Source organism: Cygnus olor, chromosome 14, assembly GCF_009769625.2.
Source record: "Cygnus olor isolate bCygOlo1 chromosome 14, bCygOlo1.pri.v2, whole genome shotgun sequence".
Taxonomy (NCBI): Eukaryota; Metazoa; Chordata; class Aves; order Anseriformes; family Anatidae; genus Cygnus; species Cygnus olor.
Window position 1 is genome coordinate 9,018,564 of NC_049182.1, and position 16,623 is coordinate 9,035,186.

The 16,623-nt window shown below is 58.5% G+C and overlaps 1 protein-coding gene across 1 annotated transcript; it reads left to right on the forward strand.

Annotated features, from left to right (window-relative positions):
* Positions 1-1,102: 1,102 nt before the first annotated feature.
* Positions 1,103-13,550, forward strand: HRH2 (histamine receptor H2). The gene is made up of 4 exons (XM_040573677.1): positions 1,103-1,608; positions 6,561-8,064; positions 11,147-11,307; positions 12,901-13,550. Exons 2-3 carry the CDS (start codon positions 6,962-6,964, stop codon positions 11,163-11,165), a joined length of 1,122 nt encoding a protein of 373 aa, XP_040429611.1. The 5' UTR covers positions 1,103-1,608; positions 6,561-6,961; the 3' UTR covers positions 11,166-11,307; positions 12,901-13,550.
* Positions 13,551-16,623: the final 3,073 nt, after the last annotated feature.

A 16,623-nucleotide genomic window follows, 5' to 3' on the forward strand; every position in this document is an offset into this window, starting at 1 on the left:
GATCCTCCCGGCTCCCCGAGGGAAGATGGTGCACACCCAGCTCCCAGTTGGTGTGGCTTTCCTGCTCCCCAGGCAGCAGGGACTTTGCACTGGGAGGGATCAGGGTGAGGGAGCTGGGGGGTCCTGACCCAATAGCCAGAGCCCTTTATTCCCACAAGGCACTTCACAGCCTGAGACTTCCAGACCAAAAAAAATCCCTCCTAGAGCACAGCCAAAGAACAGAAGAAGTCAATACCCTAGCGACTTCGGCTGAGGAGCATTCCTCAGCGGATTTCAATCTTGTTTTGCAGGAGGGTTCTCTCCGCATCATGCAGCAGCCGCTCTGCGTCCCTGCTGAACTACAGCGCTGGCGCTCATCAGGAAAACTCTGGGCTCCAGCAGACCACCAGCTTATTAAAGATAGATCTGTGCTTGGGACTGCAGAGATAAACATATCAGAGGCATTTTGCTGTGAGCACCAGGGCTGCCGGTGTCCCTCTTCGGCTGGGGTTGAGGCAGGGACGTTTTTGGCACTGGGGCATTGCAGCCTGGCTGGTGGAGGAGCCGGATCCAACTCCATACAGCTTGGGGAGCCCAGGGCCTCATCCTGCCCACAGTGAGACACATCAGTCCCCGGCTATTTGCCGGGGTGCACGGAAGTGGTCGGCATTGTTCTCCCCAGCCACATGGAGCCATCGGGATGGCCAGGCTTGGCCAGAGAGCTCTGCTGCTAGCCCAGCCCTAGGGGAAGAGCTGAAAGGGGAAGTAGCTCCTTGCACAGCTGTCCCAGCAGTTAATATTTACACAAGGCTTTGAAACCCATAAAAGAAAGATATGAGAAGCAGGAAAGGCTGCCACTGCCTGTTTGTCACTTGGCATGCCCCCCGCTGCCCCCCAGGTGGCACATGCAGGGGACAGTTTCTGCCAGTTTGGTGCAGCCCCAAGGGCAGCACCCAGCTGGGAGCATCCCTGCTGCTGGCCACACTCTTGGAGCCTCTGTCAGGCACTGGCATGGCAACATGGGCTCCTCATGCTGCCTTGAGTAAGTCTGCAGATTTCTGCCCCTTTTTCCTTCTCTCTTCCCCATGCAACCAGAGAGCCTTGGCATCTCTGACACCCCTCAGCCAGAGAGCCCTGCAGCCTCTGAAGCACCTCAGATGCCCAAGCTTCAGGCTGGTATGCGTCTGGGGGCTCACACCAAATGCAAAAACAGTTCTGCACCAAGACCCACGACATCAGACCTCCAGCAACAAGCAAGCTCCTGCCTGCAGCACGGGGCAGCTCGAGGGGCGTCAGTGGGCACCCAGCCCCTCACTGCGCCTGGCACGGCTCAGGGGAGCCCCCGCACGCCGCATGCCCAGAGCACGGCTCCTTTCAGCATTTCAAATTTTGCCGGATGATAACCTTGACGTCTGAGTTCAAGGCTCTGATCCCACCCCCTTGTGATCTGACTCATGTTGCAGTCAGCGCGCTGCCTAGATATTGGTAGGCGAGGAGGAGGAGGGAGGGCAGCAGGCAGCCCCGGCTCGCACACGCGCTGCTCCCTGCACAAACTGAGCCACGCACACCGGGGGAAACTTGGGGCTCCCACCTGCTCCAGGGGCTGCGGGAAACCAGCACTGTTCCCAGGTAAAGCTTTGCCTGCTTCTTTTTCCTCTTGGTTGTTATGCTGGTGAATGGCTTTCTAGGTGAGAACTCGGAGGGGTCGGTGGGTCGGGGTGTGCCGGGCACCCCATGTGGGGCCGCTTGGCTCAGAGCGTGAGGGCGGTGTCACTCCTCACCTTCGTGCTGTCCCCTCACACTGCCCCGAGCAGAGGGCAGTTTGGGGACTTTTGCTGGTGGGAACCAACAAAACGAAAACTATCGGGGCTAGAGAGGGGTCGTGGGTGCAGCATTCCCAGGGTGCAGAGGCAGTGCTCTGCCCTGCCTCAGCACCTGCAGGAGCGAAGCATCTTGCCCCAGCAGCCTCCCCACGAGGTTTGCTCCTAAACCAACTTCTTGCACTTAAGCCAGTCTTAAGTGCTGGTTAAGACTGGTTCACAGGCACAGGAGTGGGGGGTTGTCCCCGGGACCCCAACCCAGCCATGGGTTCAGGGCAGCAAGCTGGATGTGGGATCTCTGCCGTGACTTGTGCAGCTAGAAGCATGTCCAGGAGCCTGGCACCCTTGTTTTCAGTTTCACCCCTGTCCTGCAGTCACCACAGAGCAAACTTCAAGTGCTGCCTGCTCTCTGCCCATTTCCGCATAACCCTTGGTGCTTTCTACATTCAGAGGGCCCGAACACCCTCACCCACAGAGCCCCTGCCCTGCAGGGGAGCAGGACAGAGGGCTGGCAACTGTGGTGGGGAGGGGGATCGTGTCCTGTCTCCCCAGCCCCTCTGCTCACACCGTAGGCAGCAAGTGCTGCTGTGCATCGGTCAGGTTTCAGGCTGGGACGGGGCAGAGAGAGCAACAGGCAGCAGAGGGAACTGAGGAGCAGGGATAAAAGTGCTGGGGGTGCTGCCAGGTGGGACCCCCGTGTGTGCCCCCCAGCCCCAGGGGTGCAGAGGGGCTGCAAAGGGGCCCAGCCAAAGCCGAGGCTGTGACTGCCGGCGTGTGCCTATCAGAGCGTGGGCGCACGGAGGGCAGGGGGAGATGGAAATAAGGGGGCCAGGGATGTTCCAGGGGCAAAACCACAGGTGTGGGCGTTGGGAGGAGCACAGCCCTTCCAAAAGGGTGCTCAGACATAAACCAGAAACAACCCCCACACCCTCAGTGAGCCCCCACAGACAGCAGGGCAAGCTGGCTTCCGCGGCACCATCACCTCGCCTTCGAGCCCCACTTCTGGGGAATTTGGGTCTCCTCCATTTGTGAGACAGGCTCACGGCTCCAGCACAGGGTGGGAACAGCCCTTTGGCAGCTCCCAGCCCTGCCTGCTCCCCACCACCAAACCTCAAACATCCTCTTTAACCCAGCAGAAATCCCCCCCGCCCTGCCACGCAGCCCTGCCAGAAGCGCCTCTCAGTATACCCAGATGTTTAATCTCTTGATTAAACACTTGAGCACCATTCTGGAAAAAGCCATGACGCCTTGCTGTGAGCTCTGTGGGGCCAGGGAATTTGCTTTGCTCCTAAGTGACTTGTGCCAGCGCTCTGCTCGGACGCAGTCCGACACAGAAGGCAGGGACTTTTTGGGTCTGGGGACCTGGAAACACTCCCGAGAACAAGCTGCCACGCCCAGGCACTCGCCAAGCATTCCCTCCTGCCCATCTATCTGCTTTTAACCTAAGCTTTTAACAGATTTGCAATGAACCTTTTAAGGCAGAAGTAGAACCACATGAATGGAGAGCAGCAAACATATTACCGATGCTGTCCCATTAGCCTCACTGCAAAAGTGCACAAAGAGCTAGAACAAACAACGCCAAAGGAAGGGATGCTGAGATGAATGGCAGGGGGAGCAGAAGAAGGGAAAGTACAAGAGGAATTTCCCATAGATAAAATCACAGCCTCCTCCCCGGAGGAGATAATTTATATTTTAAGTGCAGTGGGTCAGTCATACATGGGCTTCCACAGAGCACAAAATTACCTTTCGGGCAGGAGACAGGAATTACTACCAGAACTGTGAGAAGGTTAAATTGGCTAATGGGGAAGGTGGTAGGACATTGCAACGGGAGGATCAGTACTGCTCCGGAGAAGGCTGTTAATAGAGTTCCTTAAACATTAGTCTAGAGATGAAATTTATTTAATGGTTATCCTTAGTGGTCTTGGCTCAGAAAATGGAAGTCCTTCAAGAAAATGCACTAGTGAGATGCTTGGGAGAACTTTTGAACCAGACAGGGGACTTGAAGTGCTACAGGAGAAGAACCAAAGGATCCAAAGATCAACAGAAACAAAACAGGCTGGCACAAGTTCATACACTTAGGGGCTAAGTAAAAATCACTGCTCTGAGCAGCCAAAATAGCACAGGAGAAGCACCAGGCTTTTAGGGATCCCCGGGATGTCTGTAGGAAAATGGCTGCAGCCTGGCCAGGTCTCACAGCAGTGATAGCATCCATCAGAGCCCCAGCACCGCTGGGAAAGGCACTACAGGGACAACCAGCAGCGATGCCCTACTCTGCTCCCTCGCTGGCTGGAGGGAGACTTTTGTCCAAGAACACATCCAGGCCATGGTAATGGGGACAGTCAAGTAGGTGTAAAACCTGCCCGATGAGACAGGGCCGGCAGGGTGCGATTTATGCAGCCCATTGCTAGAAGGGCTGCCATGGGAAACAGCCGCTCTGGGCGTACATCGGGGAGGACATAAATTCACCCTGCTGAAATACAACAGGAACTAAGGACCCGCGTGTTAGATGAAGCCGAGCAGACAGAGTGGCAGTGGGACGGTGCTGCAGGAGAGCACCCCGAGCTGGGCACTTCTCCCCAGGAGCTGTGCAGGTCTTCCACCCTCCTCCCCAGCTCAGGTTTTGCCTTTCGAGCACCGTGCCAGGACCCAGCCCAAGGTGCTGCATCCTGCATCCGCCCCATGAGTCCTGTCCCAGCCCGTGGAGGAGCAAAGGCTTCTGGCAGCTCCGCAGGAATGGGATGCTCCACCCCCCATGGCTCAGCAGCTCCATATCACACTCGGAAACAGTTCCTACTCCCTGCCCAAGAAAAATAAAGTGCCTGCTTCTCACCCCGAGCTAATCAGAGAAGCAATAAAAAACAAAACTGTCCCTGACCCGGTCTGCAGGATCAGCAGAGCTGCCTGCACAGGGGAATTTGAAACACGGGTGAAGGAGCAGACCATGACGTGAGGGTCTCGGGCAGCAAAACCAGGTTCCCTGGCCCACAGCCGGGATGACCCCGGCCACCGGGCAAGCAGCAGAGCCCTTGCCCCACGGTGGGTGCTGAGCCACCAGCACAGCCCCAGCTGGGCCCCTGTGAGCCAGCAGCAGGAGTGGGCTGTTGGTGTGCGGTGGAGCAGCCACGTAGGAGGCAGTAATCCACCCACAGCATTTTCTAAGCCTGCTACTCCCCCTATAATTTATCCTGCCATTTCCAGTGCGTTAGGAGTAATGAAAAAACATCCTTTTCACTTGGAAATACCCTTCTCTGCGAACAACCTGTTCTCCTGGCTGCCGTCAGCAAGCCGGCAGCGCTCAGCTCCTTCCCCGCTCCCTTTGTGCACGAACAAAGAGCTTTCTGCGGAGAGAGCCCGTGCTGCAGCAAGAGGCGAGGAAACGCTCTACACGCCGCCACCACGGCTGAAAGCACCGCATCCAGCTCCCAGTGGGCTTCCCCCCCAGCACCCAAATTCCTGGGACCCCCTGTCTGGCAACGGGCTTGCTCCACGCAGCAGGAGGCATCCCACGGGCCGGTTCATCACTTCACACTCACTCCCAATTCCCTTCGGAGCAGCAGGGCTGCGGATGTCACCTCCGATTCCCACGTGGCTCCCAGCAATCAGCACTTATTTACCCTGGCACTCACTCCCAGATGCTCCCTGCCTTGGCTCGCTTGCCTTTAACCTTGAGTCAAAGGCACACATCAATTGAAGAGCAGCCCAGCCCACTCCATGCCATTATCTTTTTCTTGACAAGTGAGTGTGTTATAATCTCACCTGTGGCCTCTCCCAGGACCTTCTTCTCTCCTGGAGTTTCTTCACTTTGCCCCATCTCTGCACCCTGCAGAGAACCAGCCCCTTCCTCCCCAGCCTGCTCCCAGCCCCTCTTGCTCATCCCTGCAGTGTTTCGGTTTTTCCTCTGAGCCCCTTCCCGACACACTCGCTGCTTGCCATCAGCCAAGAGCTGGGAGCCCTGTGAACCTAGAGCGACAAGGTCCTGGAGAGCACCCTAACGGGTTGCTGAAAGCCCTTGTGCAGGTTAGAGGTTTGTGTGGTTTCTGCCTTTGGAAAAAAAAATAGCTTTTTGTTATTTATATCCAGGCAGAAAGTAATCATAAAATGCAAGTCTGCGAGGGCTGCTCCCCACTCTGAACCCCTGCCCCACAGCAGGAGCAGCTTCATGCAGGCACTCCCTGAAGCCCTTGGCTGTTTCAGCCGCCATCAGGGGCAGCCGATGGAGCTGGCAGAGCCCCCCCAGCCAGCTCCTGCAAGGGTGTTGGATCACTCAGAGGGGCTCCCTGCTCCCGCTGGGACCCCAAATGGAGCAGAGCAGGGATCTGTGCTCCTGGCTGCTTGAGCCAGCGTGGCTGGTGACAGCAGGGACCAACACGAGGCACGGGACTGTTCAAAGCCCATTTACGGGCACAGATCAGGTGTGAAGACTCATAAATCATGCAGCAATGACTAATTTTACCAGGTTGCATAATTGAAGCGCACTGCTTTCTCAGGAAAACTCTTTCCTCTTTTCTTCCTGGCCCCCTTTTTATCACCAGCCTGTAAGCACTCATTTCCTCTGAAACCCCTGCACTTTGCTCACCATCGCTACACGACGTGGGTACCCCGGGGCTGGGCAGGGACCGGTGTCCCCAGCTGCCGAGGGACTCCCTGGTTTGGGTCTAAATGTGCTGGAGCACCCAGGGAGGCACAGATGCCCCAGTTCTGGAGGGGCTGGTGATGGGCAGCTCAAGGGACCATTGCCCTTACTTGGTGCTTTCTTTGCAGGTTGTCCTCAAGAAGCAGTGAAGCTCTGTCCCTGCAGAGCACCACCAGCCACCGTCTCCAGTCCAAGCACACAATGAGGCAGGTGTGAGACCCCGTGGGACCCAACCTCACCGAGGAGAGGTGAAGGGAACAGCTGAGATCCACCAGTAGCTGCTGCAGGGGATCAGCTCCAGCACCAGATGAGCCAGTTCACACCAGCAAGTTGCAGGGCCATAGCTTTCCTAGACCATGACACTCCCAGCAGACAAGGCTGAACATGTGAAGATGACTGCAGTGTTCTCCAAGTCACTGCAGGCCCAAAATTGGTTTGCAAAAGGGCTCTAGGGCTGCCTGGTAGAGGCTCACTCCAAGCACCCGCAGAGCCGGTGAGAGCAGGACCGCTCCATCCATGCGATTGCACCATGGATCCGTGTAACAACGTCACAAGCCCTACAAAACCCATGAACTTCACCCTGCAGCTGCTGGTCGGCTCCTTCCTCACCATCCTCATCGTGTTCACCCTCTGCGGCAACATCATCGTCTGCCTGGCCGTCACCCTCGACCGCCGGCTCCGCAGCCTGACCAACTGCATCATCGTCTCCTTGGCCATCACCGACCTGCTGCTGGCCCTCCTGGTGCTGCCCTTCTCCGCCTTCTACGAGCTCACCAGCGAGTGGCCCTTCGGCAGCACCCTGTGCAACATCTACTCCAGCCTGGACGTCATGCTGTGCACAGCCTCCATCCTCAACCTCTTCATGATCAGCCTGGACCGCTACTTCGCTGTCACCACCCCGCTGCGCTACAGGCAGGTGGTCACCCCCTTCCGGGTGGCTGTGGGTTTGGTCATTATTTGGACGGTTTCCTTGATGGTCTCCTTCCTACCCATCCACCTGGGCTGGAACACCAACGGGACGGCAGTGCAGAACACCACCCCCAACTGCACCAAGGAGTGCAATCTGGAGGTTAACTCTATCTACGGGCTGGTGGACGCCCTGCTCACCTTCTACATCCCCCTGGTCATCATGTGCGTCACCTACTACCGGATATTCAAGATAGCGAGGGAGCAAGCCAAGAGGATTAACCACACGTGGTGCTGCAGCAGCAACAGCCCCATGCCACCCATGGTGAAGGAGCACAAAGCCACCGTGACGTTGGCGGTGGTGCTGGGTGCCTTCGTGGTGTGCTGGTTCCCCTATTTCACAGTGTTCACGTACCGAGGGGTGCGGGGGGACAGCAGTGTCAAAGGAGCGCCCATGTCCATCGTCCTCTGGCTGGGCTACGCCAACTCAGCACTGAACCCCATCCTCTATGGCACGCTCAACAGGGATTTTCGGGTGGCCTACCAGCACTTGCTGCACTGCTGGAGGACGGGGGGGCCCAGGAGCTCCCGCCTGCCACCCCTCCAGAAGGGGCGGCCCAGGGGCAGGAACTGCAGGCAGGGCCCCGACAAGCAGGAGGGGAAAAGCCTGAAGCTGGAGATGAGGAACGGGAAGGGGACCTTGCTGGATGACGGAGCCCTCCAGAGGTAAGAGCCTTCTCACCTGCAGCACCCTGGTGCTCAGTCTGTCCCTGGGAGGAGGGCAGGGGTAGGCACCTCATTGTCTAGACCTTCATTTAGCCAGCAAACCGTTAAGCACCGAGCTGGATGCCCCAGCAGCAGGTCCTTGCCCAGGCACCCCTTGCTTTTTACAACCCAGCAGAAATTCAGCAGCACCAGTGGGGGCCCTGCCTCCCTCTGTGCTGACGGCACAGGTTCAGCTACACCAGGTGGCTGGGCCCCACTGTGATCACAAAGCATCCCTGGCTTCTGTGGGTAATGGGGACAGTTTTACCATCAGAATTTGCTAACACAACACGGGGGCGTAGCTGTTATTTACAGGTGCTCCCAGAAGCTGGCCATGCCCTGCTTTTGGGGGCAGGTGGCTGGCACGGCCAGCGATACTCTGGAAATGTCACTGCCTGTCACAGTGGGGACAAGGGGGTGTTGTCCCCAGGGCGCAGAGTGTCAGGGCACCTGTGGTCACGCTGCGAGTCCCTGCAGGAGCAGAGTTCTAGGTCCCCATCCGGGCTCTGCAGGTTCCCCTCTCGGCTCCAACACGCGCCCCAGCATCGCGGCTCTGGGTCAGCATCAGCAGCGAGCTCAGCCAATAGCAAGTTCCATTCCCATCTCTGGAAAGAAGCAAGAATAACCAAAATTAGGTTGGCAACGGTTTTAAGAATACAAACAACCACCCAAAACTGAAGCCAAAAAATTCCCCCAGCACCACCGCGAGCCCAACCCTGGGGCACATCCTCGCAGGGTGCAGTCAGGGAGATAGACGGGCGCGATGTGGGTGTGCTCCGTGGCACCCATCCGCTGCCTGGGTGCCCACATCCCCAAGGGGTCAGCCCACACCTCCTTCGCCCCCCTGAGCATAAGGAGAGCAGAGACACGTGCAGTCTGCTGCCATGCAAGCTGCTGCTCCCAGGCTTTAATCTAACCTCTAGGCAGCACCTGATAATTCCCCGATAGCCCAGAAACTTTCCATCCTGCAGATAAGCTGTCCTTTCACTCCCTGTCCTCAACGTGCCCGCAGAGAAGCTGTGCTCGTGCACGTGCCCTTGGTTCCGTCCCCAAAACAGGCTCTGAAACCATGGGAAGGAGAACATGAGGAGGTGAGGCAGAGGACAGAGCCACCCGAGAGGCTCATCCCCCATCACGCTTCCCCTGCATGCCCAGACTTGGCTTGACCCGAGGTGGAAGGGTGGCTGGGGGTAGGGGAGGCTGCCCCAGGAGACACAGCGGGATGGAGGAGCCGGAACAAATGCAAACTGCAACTCTTCTTCACTTTCCAAGTCAATAATAACGAATGGAGGGGGACAATATTTAGCAAACACAGTTGCAGGTGTATATCAAAACATGCACCTGGCATGGTAGCGGTGTTTCTGCAGACATACCAAAAGGGCTGTGCTGTTTACACAAACAAAAGCGCAGCTCCCCAAACTGAGATCTCGTGCACTGGGGCTCTGCGAGAGGAGGACCTTGGTAAGCCACAGAGAGACAGAAGAGTGGCAGGGAAAGCAATTAGCAAGAGGAACAACCACCCAGGGGGTTCATCCCGCCAGGACCCCATCCCACCAAGTGCAGGAGCACCTCGGAGGTCGGCAGATGTGGTGCTGAGCAGCGAGGCCAGCCAGCACCACTGCGCTGAGAGCAGGTAATGGTGGAAGGAGACCTGCACTGCTCCTGCACAGCACCAGCTGGGGTTTTAGCTATTAACTGAGCATCTCTTGCAATGCAAAACACCAGCTGGTTCCTGCTCAGAAGTCATGGCCAGAAACCCAAGGGGACACCTGAAGACACCTCCAGCAGCCCAGACAGGGTCAGGGCAGCCCCAGCGAGGGCTGGATCAGGCCCCGCGACTTGCTCAGCGGTGCAGATTGCGCCCTTTCCTAACACTCAAGTAGATCTGAACGAGACCCATGAGAAAGAGCAGCTCCTGTCCCCTTCCAGCGGGACAAGGAGATCTCTTTCCCATCTGGGCTTGCTCCCACGGGAGCAGGACTTCGAGGGAAGTGGGTGAGTAGCAGCCAGTGCTGCAGCGGTGCTCACAAGCAAGACCCAGGCACTGCGGCAAAGGGAGGGGGGAAGACCCAAGCACAGGGGTGTTTCTTGACCTTTCTAAATCCAGAAAGCTCTTTTCCATACTACCCAGCATCACTGCTGTGGTTTCTGCTCACGATCAGATAAAAGGTAGCTCAAGGGCTGAATGATCGGTTACTGCTTTTACTTTCTCTATTGCTTTTACTCATCTGCCTGGAAGTGATGCACCAAGGGCTGCGTGGGGCCCTCCAGCCCATTCCCCCAAAGCCAGCACCACCAACACCGGGTGCTCGTCCTGCTGCTGGCAGGCGGCCGGGGTCCACCAGGGCTTCCCAGTGGCCTCAGGAGCTCCCTGACCAGCCAATTTCACCCTGAACTGGCTCCTCTCCTCTAGAGACATTAAGAGAAAAGGCCAACATGAATCATTTCACAGCCCCATAAGCCTCTCCAAATGAGAGCAGAGATCAGAACAGCCACATGTGGTTATTCAGGGCAGAGGATTTTGAAATCCTGCCCTTCGTAACAAACTTCTTTCCTGTTATGAGGCACAAAGAAGAGACCAGAGAACAATAGTGGGAATCCTGGAGAAACGCAGGCGGTCTCAGGGGTGTCAGGAACAGGGACGGGGGCCAGCCCCATCGCTTCCCTGGAAAACGAGAGGCCCCAGGCACACCGCAGCCACTGCGGTGCAGAGGTTTCTGTGGGTCAGGACCAGGTGGGAGGGAGCATGCAGGGCTGTGAGGGAACACAGCTGCTTCCCACCGTGCATTGACCAGGGAAGGAACTCACGTAAACCCAGTAAAGGAAAGCAGAGGAGCCAGTTCCATGGAAAAGGACCTGCCCCAGCCACCACATCCTGCCCCGGGCTGCCATTTCCAGGGGCAGAGCAGGACAGATCCCAGGCAGGCAGCGCCTGGCGGACGCATAGCAAAGCCAGGAGCCCGCAGGCTCATCCAGGCTGGCACCGACCCATCTGTTCTCCCTCTGTTCTTTATGTCTTCACGTGCAATTTCAACCTTTCCAGTGCCAAAGCCTTGCCGTGAGTCTCAGCCAGCCTGCTGCCCTCAGACACACGTCTCCCAGCCTCTGCTCCTGGCTGCCCTCCTCCAGCATCCTGCAAGGCTGAAAGGACAAAGCTGGACTGTCCTCAGGGAGAGACTCGACGGCAGAGGCAAGGGCTACAGGGTGAGTATGGGGCTGGGGGTCCTGGAAGGGGCACCCGCTGCGTTCTCCCAGGATCAGCCATCCCATCCTGACGGCATGTGGGGCAGAGAGGGGGGGCCACCAGAGGCGCAGCGTCACTCCTGTGACCTCCAGCAGCATTTGCTCCCAAGCCCAGGGGAGGTGGCCAGAGCTGTCCCCTCCTCATCCCCCAGCTTCCCTGGAGGTGTGGGGGCACAGAGCCATTCTGTAATGACCTCGGGATGCCAGCTCCCCTCGTCCCTGCAGGCTGCCGGGGAGCTGCCTCCGTGTGCCGCAGAGGCAGCTGCGCTCAGGCTGCAGGCTTCCAGCACGCTTCATTTTCATGCAAGCCTACACCAGCACCACACGAATCACAGGCAGCTTTTGCAGGGACTCTCACCAGGCACCCGAGGCGGGGAGCTGATGCCAGGCATTGCCACTTTCCCCAGCAGCACCAAGCTGGACGTGGTCATTCGCCACCACACGTGGGGATGCCTCCGAGCTCCCCAGAGCCACTCGGTGCAGCCCTTCTCGGGAAGGACCAGGCAAGGACACCCCGACCTTCACACTCTCCCTCAAACACTGCGTGCTGATAACATGGGTTCTCCTGTATTGACCTTGCCCTGGGGGCAAAAAATAAGTCACCTGCATGCTGCAGGCTGGGTGAGCACGTCTCTGCTGCGCGCCGAGAACTACTGACCCGAGCCAAGGTCATGCTGATGGCCCCGTGCATGGCTCCCCACTGGGGTGGGGGTCCCTGGGTGTGACATGGGGGTGCCAGCACGGCTCAGCAGCAGGTCACAGCTCCCCGGAGTCACATCACCGCTGTCCCCAGCCCCTGCCCAAGGCAGGGAGCAGTGTGAGCCCTGAGCCACCGGGGGCAGAGGGGAAACCAATTCCTGTTTTACTGCTTCATGCCTTCCCTCCGTGCCACACACACCTTCCGAACGACGTTCACTTTCCATGAGGCAGAGGCAAAACACCAGCTTCCCTCACGACATCACCAGCCCAATCAGCAGAGTGAAGCAATGTCAATCTAGGGAGAGGTTTGCAGATCTGAGGTCCTGGTGTGGCCACAGATTTCCTCTCTGTGACACGGGGGTGGAGACAGGAAATGTCACCCCGTGTTGGGGACCCATCGGAAAGGGTCCCCAGCAGGAGCCATGTGAAACCCCACAGCACCCACCTGCAAAGTCAGGGGGAGGCAGCACCCAGGAGCAGAGCACCGCTCACACCAGGACACCTTCAGGGTCACTTTGACCCAGTTATTTGCAGAGGTGACAATCCAGCCGCTGCCGGCTGGCCCACGCAGAAGGGAAGAGCAGGCAGAGAAAGCCACAAAGCAAAGCTCTGCTTCTCAGCAGGACGTCAGATGATGTGACCTGGGCAACGTGAGCCTGCTGAGCCCTGCCCCACCAGCAGCACTTGGTGTACAGCCATGCTCCGCTGAGAGCATCCTCACAGCACCACGCCGCATCCCTCCCAGCCGCACAGCGTGCTTAATGCAGCCTCCCTTAGGCTGGGGAGCAGGAAAATGGAACAAGGGAACCACCTGCACCCTGCAAATCCTTTGAACCCCCTTCTGTTCCCCTGCAGGATCCCTGCACTAGCACGTGGCACTTGCTCCCTCCACAAACACCGCCGAGGAGGCCTCTGCCTGCCACAGTTTCTTCCCGGGAGGACGGTGCGTTTGAAGAGCCACGAGAAGAGCTGCAGAAGAGCCTCTCCCTGCACCGACAGGGCCATGACACCTCCAGCATGGAGCCCCCCACCAGTAGGCAGCGGTGCCTGAGAACCAGCGCGTGACCCAGCAGGGCTGGCATGGAGAGGGTCGGGCAGGGAGGGCAGAGAGTGGGGAAAAGGGGTTTTGGCCACAGCCGTGGTGCCCTAAGGGCCACATCCATCCCTCAGAGGGGTAGGTGACGTGGCAGAAGGGCCACCGTGGTGGCTGCTGACAGCCAGGAGCACGGGACACCCAGACCCACAGCATCCTCGCGGGGGGAAACTTGTGTCCCACCTCGGGGGGAGGTTTTGGCACTGTTGGGGCTGTCACCGCTCTCCCTGCCAGCTTCACACCCCCAGCCCCACCACAAGGAGAGGGGTCCCAGAGCCCCCTGCACCACGGGGAGCCGCCGAGCAGCCGGGCTCTGCGCTCCCCGATAGCTCAACACTAAGACTGCGAAGTCAGGATGTCTGCGACTGAGCCTGGGCAGAAATCAGCGATATAAAAAACTATTTAACTCGGAGGGAAAGTGAGGTGGTTGATTTCTTCGGGCCAGAAGAGCCTCCCCACCCCCTGGACCCCCCGTCCCATCCATCCCCATCCCTCCGCTGGGCGCACGCAGCACCGGGAGGGCAGCACCGGCCGAATGATCCCAGCTGGTCCTAGAGCCGCTGGGAAGGGGGGGACGGGGGACCCCGGGCCCGGCCCGCCGGGGGCGGTGCTGCAGCTCCGGGGCCCCCCCTCCCCGCCCCGGGGACCGGACCCGGCGGCAGCGCAGGCTCGGAGCTCCCCCTGCTTGCGGCCGGGGGCAGCCCGGCCCCACTCCCGGCCGGGCCCCGAGGCTTTCTCGAAGGGGTCCCAGGTCGGGACGAAGCCCCTCAGCCCCCCAGCCCCCCAGGGGATGCTCCACCTCGATCCCCCTGCGGACCAGCACCCACCTCCCACTTGCACCTCTGCAATTAGCGATAGCAACAAGCAAACGGCTTGCAGAGAGCAAGGAGGGCTCGGGGAAGGGCTGCAGCCCCCCAACACTCAGCCCAGTCTGGCTCAGAGGGGTCCAGGGAGCGCTGAGCCCCACCAGAGTGGCGGCACCATGCAGAGAAAAACCTGCATCAAGGTGACGGCCAAGCAGGCTTTGTCCCCTCCCCGCTCCTCCCTGGGAAGGGGGAGCTGTGACCCCCTTGGGAGAGCCAGGGGGGAGCATCCCCAGCAGGGGAGATGTCGGGGTGCCAGCAGAAAGCAGCCCAGCACGCAGAGGACTCACCTCCTGCAGGCACAGCAGCCAGGAGCAGGCCCCACAGCACCCCCACTTCACTCAGCCCAGGGAGGAAGGACTGGCAAACACACGCACCCAAACCCCTGCCACCTATGATAACAATTAGAGACTTACTTAATTGCAAAAATAATTGCAATTGAAGTGTTTAATTACCATACTAAGCAGGAAGAGCCACTCCCGACTGTTTCAGTAGCACTCCCGATCCATCAAACAAGGTTTGGGGCTTGTTTGGGGTTGTTGGGTTTTGGTGTTTTTGTTGTTTTTTTTTTTTTTTGATTATTAGATTGCAGCCCTGGGGGGATGAAGAGATTTGCTAATTAGGGTCCTGGAGAACAGCCACCGATTCGCAAACACTTTTTAATTTCAGTACTAACAAGGCTGGAAGGGGGAGAAATCCAAAATGCAGAACATCTGTGGCAGTGGCTGGCTGCGGTGCTGCTGCCCCAGTGCCTGGCACCGCTCGGTGCACGGACCAGCCCGATGCCATGGGGATGGGCTAGAGCTGTGCCAGCACGGACAGGGTGAGACTGATGCTCCAGGTCCCCGCATCCATCACCGTCTGATCCCGTCCACTGCTGTGGCTTTACTGGTGCCAGCTCATCCCGGTCCTGGTGCCCTAAGGGGGCAGCATCAGAAAACTTCTCCAGGTGGCACATGGTTTCGTTCTCCCCTACACAGGTGACAAAAGGGAATTAAATTCTCTCTACAAGCAGCGATTCTGGGAGAAAAGGCTTAGGAAGCTGCTAAACAACACCTGCTTTCTCAGATAAGAACTATTGCCCTGCTAGCCAAGTGCACGGGGACACCTCCACCCCCTTGTCCCCGTGGGGACACAGGAGCCCGCACTCGCCCTGCTCCCACCACGTCCTTGCCACGGCCCTGGGCAGGGGCCAAACCCCACAGAGAGGAGTCGTGGGGAGGGGGAGGCACACGGGGGGCAGGAGCTGCTGCAGGGCTCTGCAGCGTCCCCCTCCCAGGGCACCCCTGAGAAGCAGTGGCTGCCGCGGGCCGGAGGCAAAGGAGCGTTTTTATTTCTTTTCGATAAAAGAGTAACATCAGTAGAATAAGAAAAAAGTGTGTTGGCATTTTTTCAGACTGCCACGTGATTAAGCACAGAGGAGATGGAAAGGTGGCAAACAGCCCCAGGCAGCCAGAAGAATGAGAAACTTTGTTTTAGAAATCCCAAGGTTTGATTTTCTTCAATAAAATGCATTTAGGGGTCACTCACCCAGCAGTTTTGGCTCTGGGGTCTCAAGCCTCCAGAAGGGCTTTGGGGTCCATCCCCAAAGTGTCAAGAATGACACTTCCAAACCCAAACACCTTGAAACCAAGGAGCACTCCTCCCTTCCAGCCTGAAAGCAATGGGAAAGGAGAGGACCATTGGGGACCCCCCGGGCTGACCCAAGCCGTTTTCTCCTGGCGTTTCCCTACTGGGTGTAAATGCCACTGGTGGCTGTGCCAGCGGCACGGGGACAGGCTGAGCCCGGCCACCTCGGCTTCGTGGCCCCAGGAGCGTGGCCGTGGCACCGGGAGGGTGGCCGTGACACTGGGGATGTGGCCGTGGGACCGGAGAGGGGACAAAGCCACTAGAGGGCACAAGCAGGACAGAAACGTGTCCCCACGCAGGGCATCGCCCACCCTCACAGGGCAGCGGTGCCAGCAGTCGCCAACCCCCCCCCCCGTCGCCCTCCCACCCGGAGCATCCCCCCCGAAAAACCACCCTTGGCTCAGGCCCTGCTAGCCCCAGGGTTGGTGTCACACCACCCTCCGGCCCGAGGCACGCGGGACTGATGCTGATTAAACGCAGCGCTGGTAATTAATTTCTCAGAGGGTGGATTTACAAGAAAGCTCTGGGGTGAATGTTTTTCTTCCCCCACCCCCCCCCCACCCACTTCTCCCCGGGCTTTTAGCAAAACTGACACTGAAGGAGGAGGATGGAGCATCCCCAAGGAACGCCTGCAGCCGCGTCCTGCCCAGGGCTGGGTCCCTGTGCAGGTGCAGGCAGGGTGACACAAAGGTGCTGCCCGTGGCTGTGGGGTGGGTGGCACCTGTGGCTGTCCCCACCCCAGGGCAGGTGTCCTGCAGCAGCACATGTGTCCTCTGTGCCACGGCTCCCTCCAGGCGCTGGCACGAGGCCGGGCTGGATGCAAATCCCAAGCAAGAAGCCCCTGCAGACAGCACTATTATGCAGGGCTCTTGATCCTTTTTGCTTAATGGGAGGCATTTTTCTGTTTCATTTCCCCTACCCTCAGAGCTGAAACCGCCTTTCTGCAGCAAAACAAGCCAAGCCAAAGAAATCCTCCTCTCCTTCCAGCTCACA